Below are 24,326 nucleotides of genomic sequence, written 5' to 3'. Positions count from 1 at the left end.
GCGAACGGCGGGTGGCGGCGGGCGGCGATGGGCACGGCAGCGCTGCACCTCCTGCTGCTGTTGGGACTGCTGCACGCCGGGCCCGGCGGCGAGGGCAGGAAGGGCTGGCGGCGGCGAGGCCCGGCGGTCCGCGAGCGCGGCGAGGCGGCGGCGGCGGCGGCGGCAGCCGAGAGTTTCCCGCTGGACTTCACCGCCGTGGAGGGCAACATGGACAGCTTCATGGCGCAGGTCAAGAGCCTGGCGCAGTCGCTGTACCCCTGCTCGGCCCAGGCGCTGCCGCACGACCTGCGCCTGCACCTCCTGCACAACGCCTCGGTCACCTGCAACGACGGCAGCCCGGCCGGGTGAGTCCCCGCGCCGCGCCGGCCCCTCCGGGCGCCCCGGGGCTGCCCCGCGCGGCCGCCGCCGCTCGGCGCGGCCCCGGCGCCCCGGCCCGACCGGCAGCAGAGCGTCGCGGCCGGGCCCGGCTCCCGCTTAGGCGCTGCCCCTTGTCTGTGCCCGCAGCTACTACCTGAAGGAGTCCAAAGGCAGTCGGCGATGGCTGCTGTTCCTGGAAGGTGAGCGCCGGCGCCCCCGCCTTCCGTAACGGCGGCCACGAGCGGGGCGGCGACCCGAGGCTGCCCTCGGTGCCCCGGCCCCCGAGGGCCGCCGTCCCTCGCCCGCGAGTCCCGGCCCTTCGGGGCGGCTGACCCCTGTCCCCTCGCCAGGAGGGTGGTACTGCTTCAACAGGGAGAACTGCGACACCCGCTACGACACCATGCGGCGGCTGATGAGCTCCCGGGAGTGGCCCGCGACCCGCGTGGGTGAGTCGCCCCCTCCACTCCGCGGGGCACCCCGAGGGACTGGGACCGGGCCGGGGCAGCGCCCTGGCAGGGCCTGGTTGCTGCCCCGGGATGCGGCGGGCACGGGCAGGCTTTGGGTGCGCAGGTACCACCGGTAACGAGTGCTGCTCTCTTCGCTCTCTTCTCGTGCCGCAGCCTCCTGGGCACCCAAACCTCCGTCACTCACACAGGTCGTCTAACTGAGTATGTTGGAGTTTACCTGCTAGGATTTGTCTTTTGGGGAGGTACTTAAATAGGCATCACGGGTCTTTTCTGTGCTACAAGAAGCTTCTAGACGGGCTTCATCTGTAGCATGAATCAAATTCTGAATGTCAAATCTGCCTAAGGGCAAATTTAGAAATGTTCCTTCCACTTCCCTTGCCAATGTTTTTCATCATCGATGTTTGTTTTCTGTGTGGTCAGAGGTCTTGCATGAGGCTCCTATGATTCCTCTGAAATCACAGACTGTCATCTGTATGTTTTTTGTTTCTTTGTGCCCATCTGCAGGAACTGGGATCCTGTCCTCTCAGCCAGAAGAAAATCCCCACTGGTGGAATGCAAACATGGTGTAAGGAGGGACAACGGAGGGAAATAGCTTTGTACTTAAACAGCATCTCCTGCCTTTTAGGCTAGCAAGAGTGCTGCAGAGAGAGGTTAAGACTAATACTTGGAAAAGGAAATTGCGTGTTTTCCCATTTGCAGCAGTTCACCTCTCTAACACTTAGGGCTGACAAGGTTGAGAAACTCAAGTTCAATCTCCTTGGAGTTTGGGGTAATCTAATGAAGAAAAACTGGGGATAGCTTAGAGAACCTTCTCAAACAGCTGCAGTGGTGAATCCTTCACGAGTGCTGGGCTGATAGTGTGTTACACATCTGACAATTTGAGAAGAATGTGGAGCTCCTCTCCTAGTTCAAAGAAGAGAAATGAGAGACACCAGTTTTTATATGCATCTATACAGAAGGGATGTTAATTTGTTTTCTGCAAAACAGAGACATGTGAAGTTAATTCCTGCAAAAACCTCCAGTGGTTGCAGTCAGCATTTGCACTGACTAGAGTCTTCTCATTTTTCGTGTGAAAAACTGAAGCATAGAGAGTTTCCTTGTGACAGCCCATCCACTGTGTTGGCAGAATAGCTGAGAGCAAAGTCATGTTCCATCGTTCTGTCCACTGAGCCTTAGCGATTCAATTAGATTGATAAAAGACATGTTATTTATTGATTTAACTCAGTAAAACTGTTAGTGTTCAGGAGAAAATTCAAGAAAATTACGGTTGTCACTTGGTGTGCAGGAAGGTAAGTTGTCAAACTGGACAGAAACTTTTCCCTTTTCCCCTTCCTAGAATTTAATTTTCTTCCACTTACGTGACCGCATCCTCACCCTGTTGTGCGTGTCAGAGGCACAGCAGGACTCACACAGCTCTCTCTTACAGATTCATCCCGTATTGCTCAAGTGATGTTTGGAGCGGTGCCTCTTCCAAGTCTGAGAAAAGTGAGTGTTGCTGATGGGCCGTTGCTGCCCCAGACATCACACATTAAAGGATGTGGCCAGACTTCTGTGAAACCACGCGGACGAGAAACAGGCTTTTTCTTGCTGAAGGGCAGGAAAGAATATCAAGCTACTTCCAGATAAAACATCCTGATCTCTTTAGCTCAGGCTGTTTTGACATAGTTCAGAGCCACTGCTTGAAGAGATGTTACACTGATGCAGTATGCAAGGATTAGAAGACCAAAATTCCTTTTAGATGAATCTCCAGGTTCCAGCACGTAGCAAATTAATTGCTGCAGCTGAGGGACTGTGGACTGCCCTGTGTAACTTTAGCACGGCTGACCTGAGAGGCAGGACTGTGAATTTTGTGTCAGACTTTTATCAGGAGGATATTTGGCCTTAGGCAGGAGCCATCGTGTGTCAAGCTAGAGCTGTCTGCAGGTTTCTTTGGGAAACACCATAGTTCCTGTCAATACAGGCTGCATTGCCATCACTGTCATTCCAGCAGTGTCACAGTAAGGGACCTTCCCACTCCATCCCAGCTCCTCAGTGCTGTTCCTATGGAGCAGTCAGTCACACAGCAGCAGCCACGGGTGCTGGTGGTGCCAAGGAAGCGGTGTCTTTGTACATGTAACATCTTGTGAAGCATTGCTTCTCTGAATTGGCTTGATGAACTGGGAAAAAAGGGGAGCAGTAAGTTGGAGCTGAGATTCCAGGTGTGTGTTTGTTTCTCCAGCACCTTCCTTCTTGTTTTCCTTTTCCAAGATTACTTATTTCTAAGCATGGTCATAGGAAGGTACATGTGTAATTGAGATCACTTGGTTCTCTTTCAGGGCAGCACATTTTGTACAAGGTGGGGGAAGATCTCTTGTTGAGTGTATTTCATATAGGTAGATAAAATGAGCCTGAGTTTAGACTTTGGAAATCCCTTTGGAAAGTTCTTAAGCGTTTTCAGAGAGGAAACAGAAGTCTGAGCCTGGACAGGAAGCGATTTTGTTGACACTGAGCTGTCTTCCAGATGAATATGCCTTCATGGGAGCACTGATCATACAGGAGGTTATAAAGGAGCTGGTGGGAAAAGGTCTGAGCACTGCGAAAGTGTTGCTGCTAGCAGGGAGCAGGTAGGTGTCCACAAGATTTGTTTCGTGAAGACAGGAGATTTCCACAGTAGGAAGTGTTAAGGGAGGAGGTCCAGCAGCTCCTGAAACATTTCTTCTGGGAGTACAGTAACACTAACACAGCAAACCCTGTATCTCTGGTCAGTCTCCTCATGTCTGCACCAAGAATTCTGGTTCCTGTTGACCCACATCATAAGACACATGCCTTCTGTGAATTGATTCAGGACACCGAAATAAAAAGCAAACTTGCCTCACACAGGTGCTCTGGATCATCCTGTGTTGCAAAAAGCTCTGGTACACTCAGTGTATTACACAGGGGTGTATTGGAGAAGTTGCTAAGAGTGAATTTGTCTCACTTCAGATTCTTTTAGTTTTTGAGCAGCCGACCCCCTTGGAAATGACACAGAGCACATGCATTTCCCAGGAAAGAGAGTAACAACTGGACTTTGTTTCTGAGCTACCAGACTGTTACTCAGCACTGGCTTTATTTCTGAGTGTTGCAAAGCAAAGAAATAGTGTGGTGTCTGCCAAGGTGGTGGTGGATGGTTGGGTGTCTGTGCTGTGGGCAGTGCAGGTGCTCATGGCGTGTCACTGCTGAAGAAGGTGTGTCTGCCAGCGAGGTCTGTAGCACCGGGTGCGCCTCGTGACTGCAGTGTTGGTGTTGCTGTTGCAGTGCTGGAGGGACAGGGGTGCTCCTGAACGTGGATCGAGTGGCAGAGCAGCTGGAGGAGATGGGCTATCAGGGGATTCAGGTTCGAGGCTTGGCAGACTCGGGATGGTTCCTGGATAACAAACAGTACCGCAGGACCGACTGCATCGATACCATAACGTGTGCTCCCACAGAGGCCATCCGGAGAGGAATCAGGTACACTCAGATGCTCTCAAGTACACTACTGTAGGAGGCTAGAATGTGGGAAAGATGTCCTCCTTGGCTGTGTTCCTTCTTTTTGATACTTAAGGAGTAGTTATTGTCTGCATCAGTGTTTTTTCAATGATTTTATTGGAAAAGACAGTGAAGTCTAACTGCAAAAGAATGTGTACAGTTACAGATGCTGTAAAAGGTGGTGATGGGACAGTGCTGCAGAGAAAGCTGTTCTATCAGTTGAAATTCTAGTCAGAACAGGAACTAGGATATGGAGAAGATACATTGTTAGGATTGCCCTGTGCCTTCCATTCTGTTACTGCTTTGTCCTCTAGATACTGGAATGGCATTGTTCCCGAACGCTGTAAGCTGCAGTTTAAAGAGGGAGAGGAATGGAATTGCTTTTTTGGATATAAGATTTACCCCACTCTTCGATGTAAGTACCAAAGGAGAGAGATCAAATGAATTTAGAGTTCCCTCTGTATTTTTAACTAACTTGGAGCAATCCCTTTTCCAAATTTTTTGTCTTTTCTAGGCCCAGTCTTTGTTGTCCAGTGGCTGTTCGATGAGGCCCAGCTTACTGTAGACAATGTACACCTCACTGGCCAGCCTGTTCAGGAGGGGCAGTGGCTCTACATCCAGAATTTAGGTAGAGAGCTGAGAAACACCTTGAAGGATGTGACGTAAGTGTTTCATTGAGAAAAACCTGGCACATTTGTTTCTAGGGGACATTCTTATTTAGTTCCTTGTGTTCTCAGATCTCTGCTGAAAAAGGAGAGTTGTAAATTTGGAAACTATTAGTTCATCTTCATCAAGAATCTTGCATTTTTCATTTTTGTGTAAAATTCCACTCTTTCCTTAGTCTGGAAGGTTCAGTTCAGCAGCACTTACTTTGTCCTTCAAGACATAATCCGTGTTTCTGTTTTCCTTCAGTGCGAGCTTTGCTCCCGCCTGTTTGTCCCACGAGATCATCACACGCAAGTAAGTGCTTGTTTAGATCCTGCAGAGGTGAACAGGGATGCAGCCTGGGAATGCAGCTGTCCTGGCAGCCTGACCCCTCTGATGTGATCTCTGCGGTTTGTCTTTTCAGTCACTGGACTGACATCCAGGTGAAGGGGACATCATTACCCCGTGCCCTGCACTGTTGGGATCGGAGCCTCCATGAGAGCAACAAAAATGGGAAGGCTCCTCTGAAAGGCTGCCCAATTCACCTGATTGACAGCTGTCCATGGCCTCACTGCAACCCCTCGTGCCCCACAATCAGGGACCAGTTCACAGGGCAGGAGATGAATGTGATCCAATTCCTCATGCACATGGGTTTTGATGTTCAGAAGATGGCACAGCAGCAGGGCCTGGAGCCGAGTAAACTCCTGGGGATGCTCAGCAGTGGTAACTAGAGAGGTCAGAGGGGCAGAGATTGGATCAGGAGGAGAGAGACTCTCAGCCCTTCTCCCAAACTTTCTAATCTTCTTCCTAATGTTCCTGCAGGCAGATGCATGCTCATACCCATGGCACACTCACACCTGTGCACTCACATGCTCCCACACTCTTGCACGCTTATGGTGTGTCAAGGAAAAAAAAGAAAAAAGGAAAAAAAAAAAAAAAGGCAAGCAACAATTCCTTGCTTACACTGTTTGGCTGGAACTTGTTCTCTCCCTCCAGACTCCAGGGCTAAGTTTCAGCTGGTCACATCCTCTTCCTGTGCTACACAAGGCAATCAGATACAGGGAGTAGCAAAGCCATAAATAGCAGCGATGAGAACCTTCCCCAGATCTGGGACATCTTCCCTTGCCATGAATTTCACATCATAGACTTGTTAAAAGTGGTGAAAAAAGCAAGCACTGGATTTCTTCTGTCCAACTAGGAGTGAAGGAATGATTACATTACTTCCTGGAGGTTAGCATCTCATGCTGAATCACAGAATACAAACCCAGGACATGTGCTAGGGATGGACACTCTTGTACTCAATTTATTCATATTATTTTATAAAATGACTTTTTAAATACTTTTTTAAACTAAGCAAGAAATATAAAGGATATTGTAACATATTTTTTTTTAAGTAACGAAGAAACCTCTTGCTACTTTGGCAACGTGGACATATTTATTTTAATATGTAAAACGCTATTTATAAGGGCTGACCAGAGAACCATACCTATGTCTTTGTAAAGTTGTATATGCTGCTCATTTGGATGGGTTATCCTGATGGTCACTTGTGCCTGGGAGAGGGCTAAGGGTGGTGTTGATGTTTTGTATTAATTAGATTTCTGTGTTCCCCTTGCAGTGTGCCTTGTCATTGTTTCTCTGATGAAGAGGTTGTAATGTAAGGTTTAAGTACAGAGACTTTCACCCAGCACCTGATGTTTGCACTTTCACAGCATTTTCAGCTTGCCTGTGATTGCCCAGGTAGTCCAGGGCACTGTGAGGTGGAGAGACATCTGGCTTTGCTGCAGAGGCCTCTCTCCCAGTGAGGGAAGTGTTTGATCAGAGCATCAGAAGCATTTGGAGCGGAAAGGGCAGAGAACACAAGACAAGCACCAACATATTTCTCTTCTAATAATTTGGGAACACACCCACCAGAGCAGAGAGAAGCCCCTTTGATGGTAGTGGGAGGAGAACGAGGGAGGGATGGGGAGTGCAGGGCTGAGGTGGAGAGGAGCTGTTCCTGGGGGAGCAGTGGGTGGCTGGAGCAGAGCCTCCCCCTGCGGCGCAGGGTGTGGGGAGCCCTGCCCCAGCAGCAGCCTGCACATCCCTGCACGGGTGCACCTGTGTCTGCTGCGCTGCTGTGCACGGCCACGCAGCGTGTCGGGCACAGACCGACAGTTTGGGGCTGATTTGAGAAAAATGCCCTGTGCTTTCAGACCTTGCCAGGTTAGAACAGTGGTGCTGCGTGTGAGAGCTCTTGATTTGGGTAAGTAAACCCAAAAAAAATGAACCAAACTGTAGCCCTTTGGTTCCTCTTCTTGGACTTCAGAAAAAGTCTGGCAGGACCACACACAGATCACCACAATCAGCTGTCCTGCTGTGCATGATGGGATTAACACAGGCTGAAGATAAAGAAAAACTAAAGAGAAAATGGTTGGTGCTCCCAGTGAAACTGAAAAGCAGGAAAACATCAGTGGAGTTTGCCTATGATCAGTTTGGAGATTACTGATATCCTTTATGTTTTCATGACTTGGGTATAAAAGTAGAGTTGTCCTGATTACGTTTTTCATCTGTTTTCTGCTGTGCAGAAGCCAGTGACAAAAGGGCAAGACTGGAAGAATTCAGTGCCACGTGTTTGTATTCCCTGATCTTTTGACTAGATGAGGTTCTTTATTTCTGAGGGAAAAGTGGCCGTGCTCTGTGAGGTGTGCTGCTCCAGCAGTGTGATTTCTGATTTCGGGGAGCTCTGCCCTCTGCCAGCCCCGACTGTGGTGCTGAGGGCTCTCCAGAGGGGAGCAGCTCGGTGTCACTGCTGTGTGCTCAGGGGCAATGCCCTGGAGTGTCCCTGTGCCTTCTGCCAGCCCGGGCAGAGGGAAGGGGTGCACAGAAAGTGCCACAGTGCAGGGAGAGACCCACTGCCAGAGGCCTGGAAAACTGCTAGGGGTGAAGGATCAATAGACAAGTAGGGCAGGATTTCGGGATGAGACCCTCTTCACCTGAAGTTCCTCGGCTCTCCTGCATTTCCTGGTTATTGTGATGTTAATTGTGCAACTTCCAACCCAAATGAATGCAGGCTTTTGTACTTTTAGCACCAGAGGCCTCTCAAAGGAAAATGGAAGGGACTTGAGATGAATGAAAGAGATTCTGAGGTTACAAGATGGTGGCAAAGCTCAAGGTAGGCACATTTTATCATTACAGCCAAAAAAATGTACTGTTCTCATCTGAGACATTCCAGCAGTGAAGTTTCTCTGCTTCCATGCTGGGATGAGTACTGCAGGTGAGGAGTCAGCAGTGCTGCTGTGGGGTAAGGGAGGAATTTTTCTGCTATGTTGTGGTGAAAACATTCATGCATTCCCATCCTGAAATTACATCAGAAATTTTGTTTGGGGTTTTCAGAGATATAATTAAGAGACTTCTATGTAGAGATGAAGTCTGGGAGGCACTGTATACCAGGAATGGCTCACTGTGAAAGCTTTGATCTCACAGGAGGGAGAGTTTGACACTATTTATTAAAATCTGTGTTCCAAAACAGTGCTAAGAATATCAAAGCAATTTTTTAAACAGTTGTATTCAGTTGCTGCATTCAGAGATACAAGAAAAACTGATTTCCACGTAAAGTAAAAGAGAGACAGGGAAGAGTTTAAGGAAGTGTTGAGGATGGGTGCTGTCAGCCTTCGCAGCCAGAAGCTGTCACACAAAGCACAGCAGGTAAATGTATCACTGCTCCAGATCAACTGCAGCAAAGTGAGTCAGCTTTTATTCAGCCTCTGGCCTAAATCCCTTCTTTTATAGGGCTTGTGCTGCCTTTGGGCTTGTGCCCCCACTCAGGGGCTCTTGGGTGTGCAGGACTGAGCTCTCATTCCTGCAGCACAGCTGGATCACAGCCCAGTGCCAGAGCCAGAGCCTCCCCTCAGCACGGGGGGCTGTGTGGAGCAGCATTCCAGTGACCCCAGAGCTTCTAGAAGAACAGCAGAAGGATAATCGAGAGCCTTTGATGGAGCTTGCAGCTTCAGTGTTAAATAACACCCGTTCCCAACAGCTGAGTGGGGGCAGGACTCATTCCAGAACTATTAATAAAGCCCCTATTTATACTCCAGGTTCCTGTGAACGGTGCAGCAGAAAGCTACAGCTGCAGAGCTAAAATGGAATAAATGTCAGCCTCCGGGGGAAAGTACCATCTTGTGGGAAAGGAGACAGCCAAAGGACAGCACAGGGGCAGGTTTCAGACCTGAGGAAGCCGAGAGCAAGCGGCAGCACCCTGAGCTCGCAGGCAGTGGGCAGAGCCAGCCCGTCAGCTCCCTGCAGCCGCAGGTCTGTGCAGAGAGCTGCCAGAGATGCAGCGTCAGAGGCGGCTCCCGCTGCTGCCGGCAGAGACCGGCGGGGCTTGAGCTGCCGCTCCGCCGGGCCGGGACCAGGTGTGACTCAGGGAAAGAGTCAGAACGGACGGACGTGTGAGGAAGCTTGGAGTGCACTGCCTGGTGGACTGGAAGGATGATGGAGAGCACGGGGGGGCCGTATCTGAACACAGCCGCCGTGACTTCCCCGGTAGGAATAGCTCGGCTGCTGCAGATGACCTTTGGGTGCACCACCTTCAGCCTGGTCGCCCACCAAGGGGGCTTCAGTGCCGCCTACGGCACCTTCTGCATGTTTGTCTGGACCTTCTGCTTCGCCATCACCGTGTTCATCATCGCCTGTGAGTTCACACACCTGCACAGCTGCCTGAGCCTCTCCTGGGGGAACTTCACGGCCGCCTTTGCCATGCTGGCCACGCTCATGTCTGTCACGGCTGCAGTGATCTACCCGCTCTATTTCGTGCAGGTGGGCTGCTACCCCATCGGCTGCGAGGTGAGGGATTTCCGCATCGCAGCCAGCGTCTTTGCCGGCCTCCTGTTTGTCACCTACGCCGCCGAGGTGTTCTTAACCAGGGCAAAACCGGGACAGGTCACCAGCTACATGGCCACTGTCTCTGGGCTCTTGAAAATCGTTCAGGCTTTCGTGGCCTGCATCATCTTTGGGGCACTGGTGAACGACAGCCAGTATGGCAAATACGTGGCAACGCAGTGGTGTGTGGCGGTCTACAGCTTTTGCTTTGTGGTGACAGTGGTGGTGGTGGCCTTCAGTGTCACAGGTAAGACTGCCTTGCTGTGGTTCCCTTTTGAGCGTTCTGTGGTCATCTACACCTTTGGGGCAGTGCTGCTCTATGCGAGTGCTGCTGTCATCTGGCCAGTGTTCTGCTTTGACAGCAAGTATGGTTCCCCTCGACGCCCTGGCCTCTGTGCCAAGGGCAAGTGCCCCTGGGACAGCCAGCTGGTGATTGCCATCTTCACCTATGTCAACCTGCTGCTCTATGTCTTGGACCTGGCGTACTCCCAGCGCATCCGCTTCGTCTCACACATCTGAGCTGCGGGTCGGCCTCTCGGTGTGCAAAGGTGGGGCGAGGGCAGAGAGCTGCTGGGCAGGCATGCACACACCACCATCAGCCAAACTTCAAGTGAGGACTGCCTACACTAACGAATTCGTGACCTGGAGCAGGTGGGCTGCAGCTGACGCAGAGCACAGCCCAACTGCCCCACGGTCCTGCCTCACCTGCCGGGTGCCAGCGCGAAGGAATGGCACAGCTCCACCTGCATCTGCAGGCAGCACGAGGGCTTGTAGTCACAGCACTGCGGCTGCAGGCTACTGGCTTACTGAGCCAAACATTCGGAAAGACATCAAGGATTTTGAAACTCTTAACCTGCGCTTAAGAGTAACCAAGTGACTACTCAGGAAGTGGAAAAGTTAAAAGCTGCATGAAGGAACACCAGTTCAGGAGATGAAAATCAATCCCTTGGAGTTTGGGTTAGGTTGGACTGTGTTGGGAGACGTGGAATGCCTGCAAGTATGGGCAGTTCCAGTCTGGGTGTTCTGAGAAGAGCATCATAGCCATAACAGTATTTTGAACGTTGCCACTGTCTCCCCTTCCTCTCTTTTGCTATCTAGCACAGAAAAGGAATATCCTCAAGTGCACACCTTGGAGGAGCCTATTTAATTTAACACTCCTATTTAGCAAACACTGAGTCACTACAGAAGTGGAAATTTATAAATTCAGGGCTCTACTGCTGAGAATCAGGTTGCAGAGCAGAGCCAGCCTGCAAAGTGACTGTGTGTGACTGCCATCCTCACTTGAGCAGAGCAGAAAATACCTTGGCATGTGCTCTGTCTTGATTCATGGGCCACCATTTCCTCACACTGGGGTCAAGGGTTTTTTTTCTGGAGGCTTGAAGATAAATTCTGGGGGCATGGGAAAGGGGAGGCAGTGACTAATTGGTCTCACAGAGCTGCACCAGAGACCAAACCGGGCGGGGAGGGGGCACGGGCAGGACGGGACACGGCAGAACCCCGGAGCAGCTCAGGATTCCTGAGCGCTCTGCATCACTGAGGAGCCGAATTTCCCAGACCCATCCCTGACAAAACACCCACTTTAACGTTCCACACTTCTCAGCTCAGATTTCATGCCCCATAGGAATCTTCACTTGTTGCAGGGAGAAGCCAGTGTCCAAGTGCTTGTGCAGCACATGCAGACTTGAGTGCTTTGATTAAAATCTCCAGTAGCTGCCTGTCAGAAGCAAGATTTATTTTTTAATCAAATCAAAATAAAGCTGAATGGCAGATGTATGCTTTCATCTCCTGAGATCTGTGTGCTGTCATCCTCCTCTCCACACTGATTGCAGCAGACACGGCCCTTTCTGCATGAAGGCAGAGTTCACTTTATTCTGGGGTACAAAGCCTGAACACAGCCCTGAAAAAGAACAGACACAACACAGCAAGACCTCTGAGCGGATTCTCTGCAGCAGAATGACTCGGGAATAAGGAAGCAAAGTTACTTTTCATCAGTGCTTTGTGTGGGGTTTGAAAAGCAAAGGGAAAACTTGTTGGGACAGATGATGTTGAATAATTCTGAGCAAGGACCAGCCCTTAGCAGTGGGGAGCATCAGCCAGGAAATGGGACAAGAATTGGGATCCAGCACAGAGGAACAGCCTGCCCAGGGGGTTTTCTCTTCTGTGAGCCCCAGTGAAGGGCAGGAAGTCTGGAAGATGTGGTCCAAGAGGAGGCTGGCAGGGCAAGACCCAAGGCTATCTGCTACAGATATAAAACAGGAGCTTTATTTCTTGCCACCCAAACAAATTATGGGTTGTACAAGAACAAAATGCTAACTTGGGAAAGGAAATCCACTTGTGTTGGAGGAGTCAATTTACAAGAGCCACTGTGTACAAAGGGTCCTTGAGCATTTGTGATGTATTCCTGTTCAACCCATCAATATGGACAAATTAAGCTGTGTAACACTTGAAAATTACTTTTTTGTTTGTTTGGTTTTGGGTTTTTTTTTTTTTTTTTGTTATTACAGATCACTACAAACCAAACAGGTGCCTGTGAAGGACCATGGCTTTTGTTGTAAAATCCAACCCAGTGAGCTCAGGAACATTGCTTGAGGAGAGCCCCATCCTGCAGGCTCTGGGGGGGCTCTGGGGGTCAGCAGAGCCAAGAGCCCAGGCAGGGGGTGCTCATCCCCAGGGATGGCACTTCCAGTCCTCAGGCAGCAGCAGCTGCTGGAAAGCTCCTTGGCTGACAGCATGGGGCTGAGCCAGGCACTGCTGGCTTCCTGCTGGGAAGATTTTGCACCAGGTAGAAGCAAGAGCAGAAATATGGTAAAATCTGACAATGCCATGGGTTGATGCAACTTACACCCAGCCAGGGTCAAAGGGCCAGAGAGAAACTGGCACTTGGGAAACAATGAGGGCAAAATGGAGTGTCTTCACAATAAGGGGAAAGAGAATTTAACATGGAAATCATGATCCCACTGACTAGAGGAGTGGAAACACAAGTCATTGCCAAGAACAGTGTGTTCAGATTTAGCTTTCTCATCTGCCAGCCAAAGACTGAGCAAAAAATGTGAACATGGTCAAAATGGCAAAAAAAGATTGTGTGGACAACAATCCTCTCTTTTAGGAGAAAAAAAATAATGAAAAAAAAAAAAATCAAAACCTCATGCTTCAGTGGTTAAAACATTCCCCAACCATTGGAAACTATGAGATTGCCCAATCCAGAACAGAGAACATCTGATATCTGCTCATCAGGATTTACCAACCAGCTCTGCCATGATTCAGTTCTCCGAACCCCCTTCATTTCCAGAGTGCACCTCCCCCATTAATTAACAGATGATCAAGGGGCTCCCCATGAACCAGGCTGCCCCAGTCACCAACCATTCCCAGCCTCTTTTGGTAAACTGCTGTCAGGATTTTTGTGTGTTCATTAATTATGGACTTGTGGCTGCAGCCAATCTAGACAGCACCCAGAGGATTCCAGCATGGATAGACTAAAATCAGAATTGTTAATGGGTTTAGGTTTGGGTTTTTCTCTTATTTTTTGGAAGCCCGGGGTTCAGTATCCATGAAAGATCAGCATTTAAGAACATTTATCAACAGGAAAAACAGTGAGATTTATTTCTGTCAATAAAGAAGCAAGAAATAAAAGAAATAAAACCAGAAAACAGTGAGGTAAGATGATACTTAGGAAAAAAAAAATCACTGCCTGCTGCCTGGGTTTTACAGGAACACTTCACGCCGGCCCGGCCTCTGCACGGCACGGCCCGGCCCGGCCCGCGGGGCCGGAGCAGCACGGCCCGGTCATCGGCGCGGGGCAGCTCGCCTTCGCCCTGGCCCGCGGCTTCACCGCGGCAGGTGGGCGCGGGGCGGTTCGCCCTGGCTCCATGGGGGCGGGGGGTGCCGTCCCTCGGGCTAACGCGCGGGGTCGTTCGCAGGGGTCCTGGCTGCGCACAAGATCACGGCGAGCTCCCCGGACACTGATCTGCCCACCGTGAGCGGGCTGCGGGTGAGTGCGGCCGGGTAGCGGGGACCGGCTGGCGGCGCTCCCCTCCCGGGCCATCCCGGGGCTGAGCGGTCCCGTTTCTCCCCGAACCGGTGCAGAAAATGGGAGTGAACTTCACGGTGAGCAACAAGGACACGGTGAAGAGCAGCGATGTCCTCTTCCTGGCCGTGAAGCCGCCCATCATCCCCTTCATCCTGGAGGAGGTGGGCCCCGACATCGAGCCCCGGCACATCGTGGTGTCCTGCGCGGCCGGCGTCACCATCAGCTCCATCGAGAAGGTGAGACGGGCCCGGGCCGCGCACGGCCGGGCTGGTTCCGCTCCTCTGACCCCGAGGAGCCCATGCCACGGACTTGTGCTGCTCGTGCTACTCAGGACTAAAGTCACACAGCAGCAACCAACCTGCTTTTGGTCACCTTTGCCTCTCTTCATCGGCAAATGCTATTAGAGGTTTTATCCAGCTCTTCTCTCACATGAGGTGCTGTCCAGTCATGTTTGTTTTAACAGCAGTGGGTTATCTCCCCTGAATTTCTGCAGATTTTATGCTAAGTGTCTGCGGGAGCTGTTTTGGAGATCTGGGGGTTGATGTGGGACTGAGGCCTTTGGGATACTGATTCCAACCTGGCTTTGCCCAGCTCCTGCTTTGCTGGTACTAAGGCTTCACATTCAGGGATGGACTGCTGTGGCTCAAAGCACGACATTTGAGATACACAGGTCTCTCTTTTCCTTCTGCTTGTGTTGTTCTTGCCCCTGGGGGGGGTCCTTTCCTGGACAGACCATTGATGAAAAATATGCACTAAAGCTCATTTTTCTCCCTTCTTTCTTTTTTTCTTACTTTCTATCTTCAATGATTTTCTGCCCTAAGAAACTCTCTACCTTCTGCCCCACACCAAAAGTGATCAGGTGCATGACCAACACCCCTGTGATAGTCCGGGAAGGTGCTACAGTCTATGCCACTGGAACCCATGCGGATGTGGAAGATGGGAAGCTTTTGGAACAGCTGATGGCCAGTGTGGGCTTCTGCACCGAGGTGGAGGAGGACCTCATCGATGCTGTAACGGGGCTCAGTGGCAGTGGCCCTGCGTATGTATGTGCTGTTTCCTCAGCTAGTGCCATCTTAGGGAGAGCACTTGGCTTTGCCTGCCATAGTCTGTGCAGCTTCAGCTTGACTTTTTTTTTTTTTTTTTTTTTTTTTTACCACCCATATTTGCAATGGGACATGTATTGCAGGTGTCCAGTTTGGGACAACAGGAGAAATTTTTTAAGAGTCAGATGAGTCTGAAGTCCATAGCCAGTGTGCAGTTGTCCATGTTGCAAAACTCGGGCCTGTAGTTTGCATGATCAAAAGCTGAATTTCTCCCATTCCCCCACTCCTGAGCTGGCACTAGTGGGAGGGACACCTGGCATGGCATCCATGAAGGAAAGGGGGTAGGCTTTTGTCAAGTCTGTGACTGATGGGAGTCACAGAATAGTCCTGAAGCTCTGGATTCTCTCTTCCCTAAGACTTACCAGTCCTGGAGCAGTCTTTCAGTCACCTTTTCCTGTCTGGTCTCAGGCGTTCACTGCCCTGGATGCTCTTGCGGATGGAGGAGTGAAGATGGGCCTTCCCCGCAGGCTGGCAGTTCGGCTGGGAGCACAGGCTTTGCTGGTCAGTATTGCCTCTGCGTAACACATCTGAGTCTGCCTGCTCTTTGCAGAGCAATCCACACATCACGCTTTGAGATGGTCTCGGTGCTCTGGCAGAATCTGCTTTAAAGAATGTGTTTGGTTTGAATGCACACAGGTTCCTGGTGAGGGGCTGTAGGAAGTGTCCGCAGCAATCTGCTGGTGCTGGTGGTGGTGTGGGAGCTTGGGCCTGGGAAACTGCTCCTTTGCAGGCTTCATCAGCTCTGAAAAGTGTTTTGGCAGCCTGCAGGAGCCCAGGTGTGCCTGTTGTGAGTGTCGGTGCTGCTCTGTGCAGTGGAGAACAGGAGTGTATGCCAGTGGCTCTGGCAGGTGTTTTCCTTGCCTACAGGGTGCTGCCAAAATGCTGTTAGAATCTGAGCAGCATCCGGGTCAGCTGAAGGACAATGTCTGCTCGCCCGGGGGAGCCACCATCCATGCTCTGCACTTCCTGGAGAGTGGTGGCTTTCGCTCGCTCCTCATCAATGCTGTGGAGGCTTCCTGTATCCGGACAAGGTGGGCAACTCGGAACTAAAGAGCTTGCAAGACTCCCCCCCCCACCCCCCCATCTTATTTTTTGTCTTCCTCTCCCACTACCCCATGTAGGGAGCTGCAGCATTTGGCAGACCAAGAGGAGATTTCCCCGGCAGCCATAAAGAAAACGTTGCTGGACAAGGTGAAGCTGGAGTCTCCTTCTCTGTCTGTGGCATCTGCTAGCAAAGTCAGTCTGTTCACCAGCAAGAGCAAGAAGAACTGACCAGACTGTTATACTGTGGCAGTGCTGAATGTCAGTGTCCTGGTTGCAGCCAGTAGAGGGTTAATCTTTGCAGTAGCCAGGAATGTCATGGCCAGGACCCTGGTTATTCTGTACATCATACACGTGGGCAAAGGGGAGGGCAGGGTTTGCAGCAGGGGAGAGGGGCTGAAGAGGGCTGGGGAGAAGGGGTCCCTCTGGCTGGGTGCATGACGTGAGCAGTGGGAGTAGCATCATGTTAGATGTGGTAAGCAATCGTGTGTGAATCCTTCACCTCTTTTACACTCTCCTTAATATTGTCGCTGTTATTACTGATTTTCTTATCTCATTACTGCTTCCAGTAAATTGTTCTTGTAGCAAACCATGATCTCTACCTTTTGTGCCTCCAGTTCTCCTCTCCAGCCCACCACAGAGGGAGAGGGACAAGAGGGCGGTGAGTGAGCAGCTTGTGGTTTTAAATATTTCAGTGGGAATGATAGTACAGGGAATACCATTCCTAAGCCACAACCGTTAGTGTTCTCTGTATTATTTCTCTTTTGTCCAAGGAAAAACGCTCACTCAGCATGTTGGTGTCCCCTGTACCAGGCTTGTGGCTTGCAGCAGCTGTAGCAGAGGGTCTTTAACCTGTAGTGGGGTTGGTGAGCTGTTCCTGGCACTGATGCTTTCTTGAGCAGGGGTGATACTCTCATCAGAGCTTTGTCAAGGAAATCATTTGTCCAGAAGCCTTGGATACTTTTAGGACTCAAGCAGTGTTTGTGGTGTCCCATGCAGGAGTTTTTTAAACAGGATTTTTTAAAGACGTTTCAGAACTTCTGGTTTCAGAGGTTTCATCCTCTCTGGCCCCATCTTGCATCTGCTGTCAGAGCTTATGTCCCGTCACTGCTGTCACTAGCTGGAGCACATGCTGCCACACAAACACTGTGCTGCATGGTGCATCAGGGGCTGGGCTCAGAATCACCTCTTGGAATGGACCAAGTGCCTCTGCCCAATCTCCCACCCCTTAGAGAGACGTGTGGCGTGAACATCAGACCGTGCTCCCCTCCTCTCTGCTCAGTCTGGTTTGGGGGACACTGACCTCTCACTGCTCCTCCTTTACTGCCGGCCTCGCTTGTGTGGTTTGGCAGGTGGAGGCGTAGTGAGTTTTTACATTTCCTGCTGTCTCTGAGGTGCTGCTGTTGGTAAAGTGTTTGTAGTATTAGGCTTTTGGCTGCCAGCAAGGTATGACCCTACAGGTGTGATAGATGCTCACTCCTCTTCCCTCTTCACATAAAAACTGCGTCTCTGGTGAGAGCTGTGGGTAATCCCAACTGTTTGGACTGGGGGTATCCTTTGCTGCTGGTAGTGACCACTAGGTCAGGAGTCCTTGGGTATCATGTTCCTCCCAGGATCTGTAATACCTATGCAGACAGGCCAAGCTGGAAGTCGGATGGATGAAATGCTGCCTGATGCAAAATGCAAGGAAGTGTTGTGGAAAGAGTTCCCACTTGGCTGGAAATGTGGGATGCAGAATGAATGCCTGAGCTTGAGCTCCTCTGCAGGGAGACAGGGGAGGCCGCTGAGTACTTCCAGAGAGAGAGAGAGCAGCAGATGAACTTCCTAGGTGGTTACAGACCTGTAAGTGAGCTGGCCAGCAGAGCAGATGGAACCGCAGCCCATCGGGGCTATGAGCACCGCTTGGAGTCACATCCCGCGTGCTCGGAGCGGAGAGCAGCGGTGCTGCTGCAGGATCCGGGCCCGGCCGAGCCCCGCTGCTCCCTAACCCCTCCTGTCCGCCCGCTGTCACCGCTGCACCGTCCGCTCGCCCCGAGCCCCTCTGGCACGCTCATCTCGTCCTCCCTGCTGTGCCTGTAGCACGGCAGCAAACAGCAGGCACTGTGAGCGCCATGGACCTGCAATCCTAGCGAAAGGGCTGGGAGCGCGCCCGGAGCGAGCCCGGCGGGACCCGGGAAAGCCGCGGACCAGAGCACAGCAGCGGCCCCGGCCCCGCCGCCGCGGGCAGGGCTGGCGGCTCCGAGGGACCGCGGCCGCAGCTCGCAGGGAGCGCGGAGCCGCCGGAGCCAAGGGCTCCGCCGGGGCGGGCGGAGGGACTGCGCGCTCTGGAACGCGCGATGTGCAACGGGGACACTCGCAGGAGGCTGGCGGCTGCTGCCAGAGATGGCGGGAGCTGATCCGCGGCCGACCCAGTACTTCGGTGGAGCGGCAGCGCTCGCCCCGGGACGGCGCGGAGCGGGCTGGGCTGGGCTGGGCTGGGCTGGGCCGGGCCGGGCCGGGCGCTGCCCCGTTCCCCCGGAGCGCGGCCCCCTTAAGGCCCGGGGTGGTTGCGCCGGGCGCTTCATGAATGGAGACACGTGACCCAAATATCACGTGACGAGTCCGTGAGCGGCGGCGGCGGCGGCGCTTGTGAGTCCCGGTCCCTCCCAGCGCGGCCTCCCCGCCCCGCCCGGCCCGGCCCGGCCCGGCGGCCCCGGCAGGAGGTGAGCGCCACCGGCAGCGAGGGCGGGCGCGGGGGCCTGCCCGCCGCGCCCGCCGCCCCCGGCCCCGCCCGCAGGCATCGCGGGCGCATCCGGCCCCTCCCTCCCGCGGTTGCCGAATGCCCCGATCGTGTTGCAGACCGGCCGTCCTCGGGCCGAGCCTGCCCCCTCAGCCCCGCCGCTCCGCCGGTTCGGCTGCGACCCGGCCCCCGGCGGGGCCTCGGCTCCCCCCTCCCGCCGGGCGGCCGCCCCCACCGCGGTGTTCGCCGTGGTCTGTCGTTCTTCTCCCGAGAACGGGAGGGCCGGGAGCGTGAGGAGCCACCGCGGCGGCTCGCCCGGTTCCCAGAGCAGAGGCGGGCAGGACAGCCCCGCTGCCCGCAGTCGGTACCTGATGCTCCGGCTGCTCGGTAGCTGCAGCCGTGCCGGTGGCGGTGCCGCTCCGCCGGGGCTGCCCCGTACTGGGCGCTGCGGTGTCCCCGAGTGGAGCGGGCTCCCGCGGGGCTGCGGTGTCTGAGCGGCGCCAGGGGCTCCGTGCTGTGCACGGCTCGGTCACGCTGTTCCGAGCCGGGCACGTCTCCGGCCGTCCGGGATATGTGAGCTGTGTGATCGGAGGAGGGCACTGCCGGGGTGGGAGGGAGCCTCTCAGAGCTGGCCCTTAGCTTTAGCAGTGTGAGCAGAGCTAAAAGCAGCTGCGGGGGTAGATTCCTTGAGGAAAAAATCGCTGTGGAAGTGCTCAGGGTTGGGTGACCTCACCAGGGGACCCTCAGGGTGGGGAACACAGGAGGCACTGTTTTGGCTACACAGGTAATTCGGGGAGTCATTGGATGAGACTGTGCGAGCCAATTTGCCAGCAAGCAAATAAACAGAGTATGAAATCCATGCTGGGAGAGAGTGTTTCTGTGCAGTGTGCCCTGTCCCTGCTGACAGACCACGGTCCTGTGCCTGCCGGAGCCCATGGGGGAGCACAGCCCTCGCTCTGCCCCTGGAGCAGGCGATGTCTCTGTGTTTACACGGGGCTGGTGGCAGGTTCTGCACCCGGAGCGTGGAGAGGGGTCCGTGTTGGATCATGCGTGGTGCTGCCGCTGAGCTGAGGGGAGAATTGGCTGTGCTTGTGCTGAGTTCAGGCCTTTTGAGCTCTGGGGAAATGTGTCGAGGCTGCAGTTTCTTCATTGCAGCCATAGTGTTTGGCACTTTTCAGTGTGATCTTTCTTCAGGAAGCTATCAAAAGCTGATCCATCAGCAGTCTGGGGAGTAAGGCAAAGTTTGGTCTCTGCTATGCTGCCCATTCTCTGGGCATTCTCTTTTTGTGAGCCCAGGTTAAAACAGGACCCTGGAAACTCTTGGGGTTGTTCTTTCATTCTACTGACTGCCTTACGTGTTGCAGCACCTTGGAGTGGAATCACCTGGTTTTTGGGGACAATCCTGTTGCAGCTCTGCTGGCTGTTGTGAGAGGCTCCTGCCTGAGAGGGTGTTGTGTTAGAGTGTGCAGAGGCAGGAATGAGCAGCTGCCTCTGCTGTGTCCAGCTCTGCCAGTGCCAGCCGTTCCCCAGCCTGCTGAGGAGCACTCTTCCCAGGGCCCTGCCTAAAGCAGCATGCCTGTGCCCTGTTTGTTTCATTTTGGGTCTGCTGTAATGAAGGCAGCCTGTGTGCTTGCCAGGCAGCTGTAAATTCATTAGTGCCACAGGGCAAGCAAATTCTTGTGGTCCCACTGACCGTACCTGCCCTTGACTCCTTCCACTTGCAAGAGGATGGGGCACAGAAGTGCTGCAGGGGCAGGCATGTTGGTCTCTCCAGCTATTCCCTTTCCTCCTTCCTTTTCCCAGCAGACATGTTGTTTACCAGGTAGGAACAGAAGGAATAAACAGCAGTCTGGGAAGGAGGGAAGAATTGATTTTGTGCAGCAGTTGCTTGTATGCTGCCTGTCCTGCCTCACTGCAGCTGCCTTCTGTGGCTATGCCAGTGTGGCTGGGTGTAGCAGATATCTTGTTGGAAGGAGCATTGTCCTCTAGGTATATATAAATAGCCTGGCTCCTGGCAGGCTGCAGGCTTCAGGAATATCTCTGATGGTGTTCTGGGGACTGCTAGTCCTGTTCACCTCCTGTAGGTCACAGATGCACTGGAGGGAGCCTGTGCCACAGCTGCTGGAAGAGCACTAAGTCATATTTGCTGATGTGTGCATTTGGTTCTGGTCTGTAACTGGACATCAGTCCTGCTGGGAGTAAGGCAGGGGCAAACAAAATTGTTGTTTGACACCTTGGGAGATGAAAGGGGCAGAGGCACCTGTAGGCTCCACAGGAATCCTGGCCAGGGCTGAGAGGGGAGTGCACTTTGGGCTGTTTGAGGCACAGCCATGTCTGTCAATAATATCTATGTGAGTCAATTCCTTGGGCAGCGAAGTAGCAGTCTGAACTGAAAAGCCTGAGGGGAGGAGGTATGTGGGGAAAGAAGCAGGAGCCTGGGTATAAGTCTCTCTAAAGCAGGCCTGGGAATTGCTCTTACCATTTCTGAAGTCTTGTCTTCCATGGCAGGGAAGGAGTCTGCTCTGCTCTGTTTTTCAGCACCTTTAATCTTTGTTTGCTTTTGAGCACCTTGGCTCTTAAGGAGGAAGAAGGTGTTTCTGGACCCTGGCATGCCAGGGATTGACAGGTACTTTCTCATAGAAAAGACCTACAACTGGGGTCAGTTTTGCATGACTGGGAGAGCTGAAGGCTGCTGAGGCATCAGCCCAAATTTGTGATGGAATTCCAGTGTGTCCAAGGCTTTCCCTGTACCCCTTGCTCAGGATTATGTCTTATTGAACCATCCTTGGCAGCATCTGGAGTCTGGTAGGACTGGGGAGCTCCTGGGCTGTGCTTGGGCACCTGTTGGAAGGGCGTGTTCGGGAACCTGCCCTGCTTGGGAGTGACAAGGACAAGGCTGGCAGCGAGTGGCGCAGAGTGCCAGCCTGCTGAGTCAGCATGACTGGCCTGGAGCAGCCACGCTCTGGACCCTGCCTGCTGCTTGCAAGGCTATTTTTAAAAATGTGGCTTCCATGTGTTCCGACTCCTCCTAGTTCTTTAATTTCCCCACTGTAAACAAAAACCAGCATTGCCACAAAGTCTCTGTGGGAGCTGAGGTGTGGAAGGGCAGCAGTTTCTGCTGCTCACTGTGAGTCCAGCTCAGCTGGCTGCTTGTGATTGTCTTCCATGGCAGGGGCCAGGATGTGGAGCACCACGGGGCATTGCTGCTGGACCCTGCCGGAGGAATGCCGTGGGCTCTGCTGTGTCCCAGGTGCTAACTTGACCTTCCTTCCCTTCCAGAACCCAGCTGACAAGGCTGTCGTGTTATGACGACCCCCAACAAAGGAAACAAAGCCTTGAAGGTAACGCGGCGGGCGGAGGAGAGGGGTGCGGGGGGTAGGCATCCACCTCGGGTTTCACAAGTTCGTGCTGCCTTCTCCCCCAGGTGAAGAGGGAGCCAGGCGAGAATGGGACCAGCCTGACAGATGAGGAGCTGGTGACCATGTCTGTGCGAGAGCTGAACCAGCATCTGCGGGGCCTGTCGAAGGAGGAGATCATCCAGCTGAAGCAGCGCCGGCGCACGCTGAAGAACCGGGGCTACGCGGCCAGCTGCAGAGTGAAGCGCGTTACCCAGAAGGAGGAACTGGAGAAGCAGAAGGCAGAGCTGCAGCAAGAAGTGGAGAAGCTGGCCTCGGAGAACGCCAGCATGAAAATGGAACTTGATGCTCTCCGCTCCAAATACGAGGCTCTCCAGAACTTCGCCAGAACCGTGGCCCGGAGCCCCGTGACCCCTGCGCGGGGGCCTCTCGCTTCCAGTATGGGGCCCCTCGTCCCTGGCAAGGTTGCTACTACTAGTGTCATCACAATAGTGAAATCCAAAACGGACGCCCGGTCTTAGTGAAGCGAGCATTGCCTGAGCTTGTCTGTGCAGGGCAGTTAGGCACAAAACCAGCCTGGAATCCCCAAAGCACAAGCCCTCCCCACATGGGTCCGGGTTCCTTTGACTTGGCCCAGGACTGGCCTGCTGATCGCTCCAGTTTATTTTGTTGTGTCCAGATTGGTATGAGCAGTGGTGATGCATCCCTTGTCCTGTGCAGACAGAGCTTCCCACCCAGCAGTCTGTAGCCCTCGGGTGCCCTGGGGACAGACTGTGAGATTTTGGTTTTCTACCCAAAGAAAATCTGTGCAGCGTGGCTGAGAGAAGGGTGGAGGAGTGGCCCGAGGAAAGCTTTCTTCCTGGGGGCTGGGAACCCTAATTTTCGGTCACTTCCAAAGGCTTTATTTCATGACTCTTCCAGGTGGTGCATCTCGGCGCCTGAACCTGCTGCTTTTGTCTCCTTTGGTACCTGTAGTTACAGTTGGGGTGTTCTGTGTCATAGGTTTTATTCCTTTCTAGGTGTGCCTCTGTGCCCTAACCATGGGTTTCCCTCAGACGTCCATGCCGTTAGCTGTGTAGAGTGGCAGTGCTGGGAGGACGGCGCTGCCGTGTCCTGCCCGTGTCCTGAGCCCCGCAGGGCCCCGTGCCGCGAGGGAAGAAGGGAGCAGCGGTACCGTGTTGGCTGCAGGCCGGTTTTGTGCCTAATGCGTTGCACTGAACAAGACCAAAATCACTAGTTGTTCCCGTGTTTTGAGGGTATCAAGTGTCTCTAGTGTGATGGTTTACACAACCAGTTTATGTGGTTAAATAGCCCTTTATTTAAAGAGAGAAACATCATTTTAAGAATTATTAAATTATCTAAGTTTAAAATTGGACAGAAGAGAGAGCGTATTTATAGTCAGCTTTTTTACCTGAGAAGGCGAGAATATTTGACCATATGAGTGGGGAAATATTCTCAGAGACTTTGCTAGTTAAAAGTTAATAAATAAATAATTTTAAAGTTTCTCATGAACCTCCCGCAAACTGTTTGTGGCTCTGAGGTTAGTTTTTATAAAGAGTTATCAGACTTTATTTATAAAACTTAGAAAAAGACAAAAAAAGAGGCAAGTCCTGTTTGATATCTTTTTGCAATTGTACCAAAAGTGACTTATTCTTGACCTTGCTAGTTTCTGTTGTGTCCCCTTGTGCTGGGCACTCTGCTCCCCAGGCTCTCGTGTGGCGCTGTGGTGTGCCGGTGCCTTTGCCATGTGCTGTCATTTCACACTGTTGTCATTTTCCCTAAATCCGAGTGAGAAATTGAGCTGGAATCTCTCTGAATTCTGCAGAAGGGTTCTGGTGCACAGGCGAAGGTGCTGCTGTGTTTGAAGACAAGCATGGCTGGCTGGTGCAGTGAGGTAGCGGCGCCTGCCCCGAGGCGTGCAGGGCAGCACAGGCAGCTCCTGCTCAGCAGCCAGCACCAACTTAGCTTGGAAATCTGGAAAGCAAAAACGCTGCACTCTTCTTCCTGCAGCTAACCTGTCAGAGAAGGAACGTGAGGGAGACTTGTCCAGGCTTAGGAGAAAACTGATGGGATTTAGCTCTGGAATTAGATCCTGTGGTCAGAACTTGTGTTGTGCTCATGGCTTACCTGAACAAGAGGGGCAAGTCTGCAACAAGAGGGGCAATGTGGGACAGGCTTGTCCCTGGTGTCTACACATTGCTGGTCAGTGAGCTGTGGCAGGATCACTGTCCTTCCTGGGGTGGCTTCTGCCAGGGCTTTTAGGAGAGTGCT

General features: G+C 52.8%; 4 protein-coding genes across 8 annotated transcripts; all 4 read left to right on the top strand.

Annotated features, from left to right (window-relative positions):
* Positions 1-6: 6 nt before the first annotated feature.
* On the top strand, positions 7-6,566 carry NOTUM (notum, palmitoleoyl-protein carboxylesterase). The gene is made up of 11 exons (XM_041409435.1): positions 7-344; positions 505-557; positions 708-803; positions 1,329-1,389; positions 2,251-2,309; positions 3,325-3,427; positions 4,098-4,289; positions 4,622-4,722; positions 4,822-4,969; positions 5,220-5,267; positions 5,377-6,566. The coding sequence occupies exons 1-11, from the start codon at positions 28-30 to the stop codon at positions 5,681-5,683; spliced, it is 1,485 nt and encodes a 494-aa protein (XP_041265369.1). The 5' UTR covers positions 7-27; the 3' UTR covers positions 5,684-6,566.
* Positions 6,567-9,030: 2,464 nt separating this feature from the next.
* MYADML2 (myeloid associated differentiation marker like 2) lies at positions 9,031-11,598 on the top strand. The gene has a single exon (XM_041409593.1). The coding sequence runs from the start codon at positions 9,420-9,422 to the stop codon at positions 10,326-10,328; it is 909 nt and encodes a 302-aa protein (XP_041265527.1). The 5' UTR covers positions 9,031-9,419; the 3' UTR covers positions 10,329-11,598.
* Positions 11,599-13,573: 1,975 nt separating this feature from the next.
* Positions 13,574-16,572, top strand: PYCR1 (pyrroline-5-carboxylate reductase 1). Its single transcript, XM_041409594.1, has 7 exons — positions 13,574-13,646; positions 13,727-13,797; positions 13,893-14,072; positions 14,658-14,879; positions 15,348-15,440; positions 15,807-15,970; positions 16,061-16,572. The coding sequence occupies exons 3-7, from the start codon at positions 13,896-13,898 to the stop codon at positions 16,209-16,211; spliced, it is 807 nt and encodes a 268-aa protein (XP_041265528.1). The 5' UTR covers positions 13,574-13,646; positions 13,727-13,797; positions 13,893-13,895; the 3' UTR covers positions 16,212-16,572.
* Positions 16,573-16,707: 135 nt separating this feature from the next.
* On the top strand, positions 16,708-22,879 carry MAFG (MAF bZIP transcription factor G). Of its 5 annotated transcripts, XM_041409600.1 has the most exons (4): positions 20,853-20,867; positions 21,208-21,325; positions 21,979-22,040; positions 22,124-22,879. In XM_041409600.1, exons 3-4 carry the CDS (start codon positions 22,005-22,007, stop codon positions 22,574-22,576), a joined length of 489 nt encoding a protein of 162 aa, XP_041265534.1. In that variant the 5' UTR covers positions 20,853-20,867; positions 21,208-21,325; positions 21,979-22,004; the 3' UTR covers positions 22,577-22,879. The 5 variants fall into 5 exon arrangements, with proteins under 5 accessions (XP_041265531.1, XP_041265533.1, XP_041265534.1 ...); XM_041409597.1 differs by lacking the exons at positions 20,853-20,867; positions 21,208-21,325 and adding an exon at positions 16,708-18,682; XM_041409599.1 differs by having other exon boundaries at positions 20,634-21,325.
* The last annotated feature ends 1,447 nt before the right edge of the window (positions 22,880-24,326 follow it).

This window comes from Onychostruthus taczanowskii, unplaced genomic scaffold (assembly GCF_017590055.1).
Source record: "Onychostruthus taczanowskii isolate IOZ18803 unplaced genomic scaffold, ASM1759005v1 scaffold30, whole genome shotgun sequence".
NCBI classification, from domain to species: domain Eukaryota; kingdom Metazoa; phylum Chordata; class Aves; order Passeriformes; family Passeridae; genus Onychostruthus; species Onychostruthus taczanowskii.
Note: the sequence above shows the minus strand (reverse complement) of the source record. Positions and strands in the feature narration are given on the sequence as shown.

Coding starts and splice junctions, on each gene's coding strand:
- NOTUM (XM_041409435.1), top strand. CDS start 28: ATGGGCACGGCAGCGCTGCACCTCCTGCTGCTGTTGGGACTGCTGCAC. Junction 1,390..2,250: donor TGGTGGAATGCAAACATGGT/GTAAGGAGGGAC, acceptor TCTCTCTTACAG/ATTCATCCCGTATTGCTCAA. Junction 2,310..3,324: donor CTCTTCCAAGTCTGAGAAAA/GTGAGTGTTGCT, acceptor GCTGTCTTCCAG/ATGAATATGCCTTCATGGGA.
- MYADML2 (XM_041409593.1), top strand. CDS start 9,420: ATGATGGAGAGCACGGGGGGGCCGTATCTGAACACAGCCGCCGTGACT.
- MAFG (XM_041409597.1), top strand. CDS start 22,005: ATGACGACCCCCAACAAAGGAAACAAAGCCTTGAAG. Junction 22,041..22,123: donor AAGGAAACAAAGCCTTGAAG/GTAACGCGGCGG, acceptor CTTCTCCCCCAG/GTGAAGAGGGAGCCAGGCGA.
- PYCR1 (XM_041409594.1), top strand. CDS start 13,896: ATGGGAGTGAACTTCACGGTGAGCAACAAGGACACGGTGAAGAGCAGC. Junction 14,073..14,657: donor CCATCAGCTCCATCGAGAAG/GTGAGACGGGCC, acceptor TTCTGCCCTAAG/AAACTCTCTACCTTCTGCCC. Junction 14,880..15,347: donor GTGGCAGTGGCCCTGCGTAT/GTATGTGCTGTT, acceptor GTCTGGTCTCAG/GCGTTCACTGCCCTGGATGC.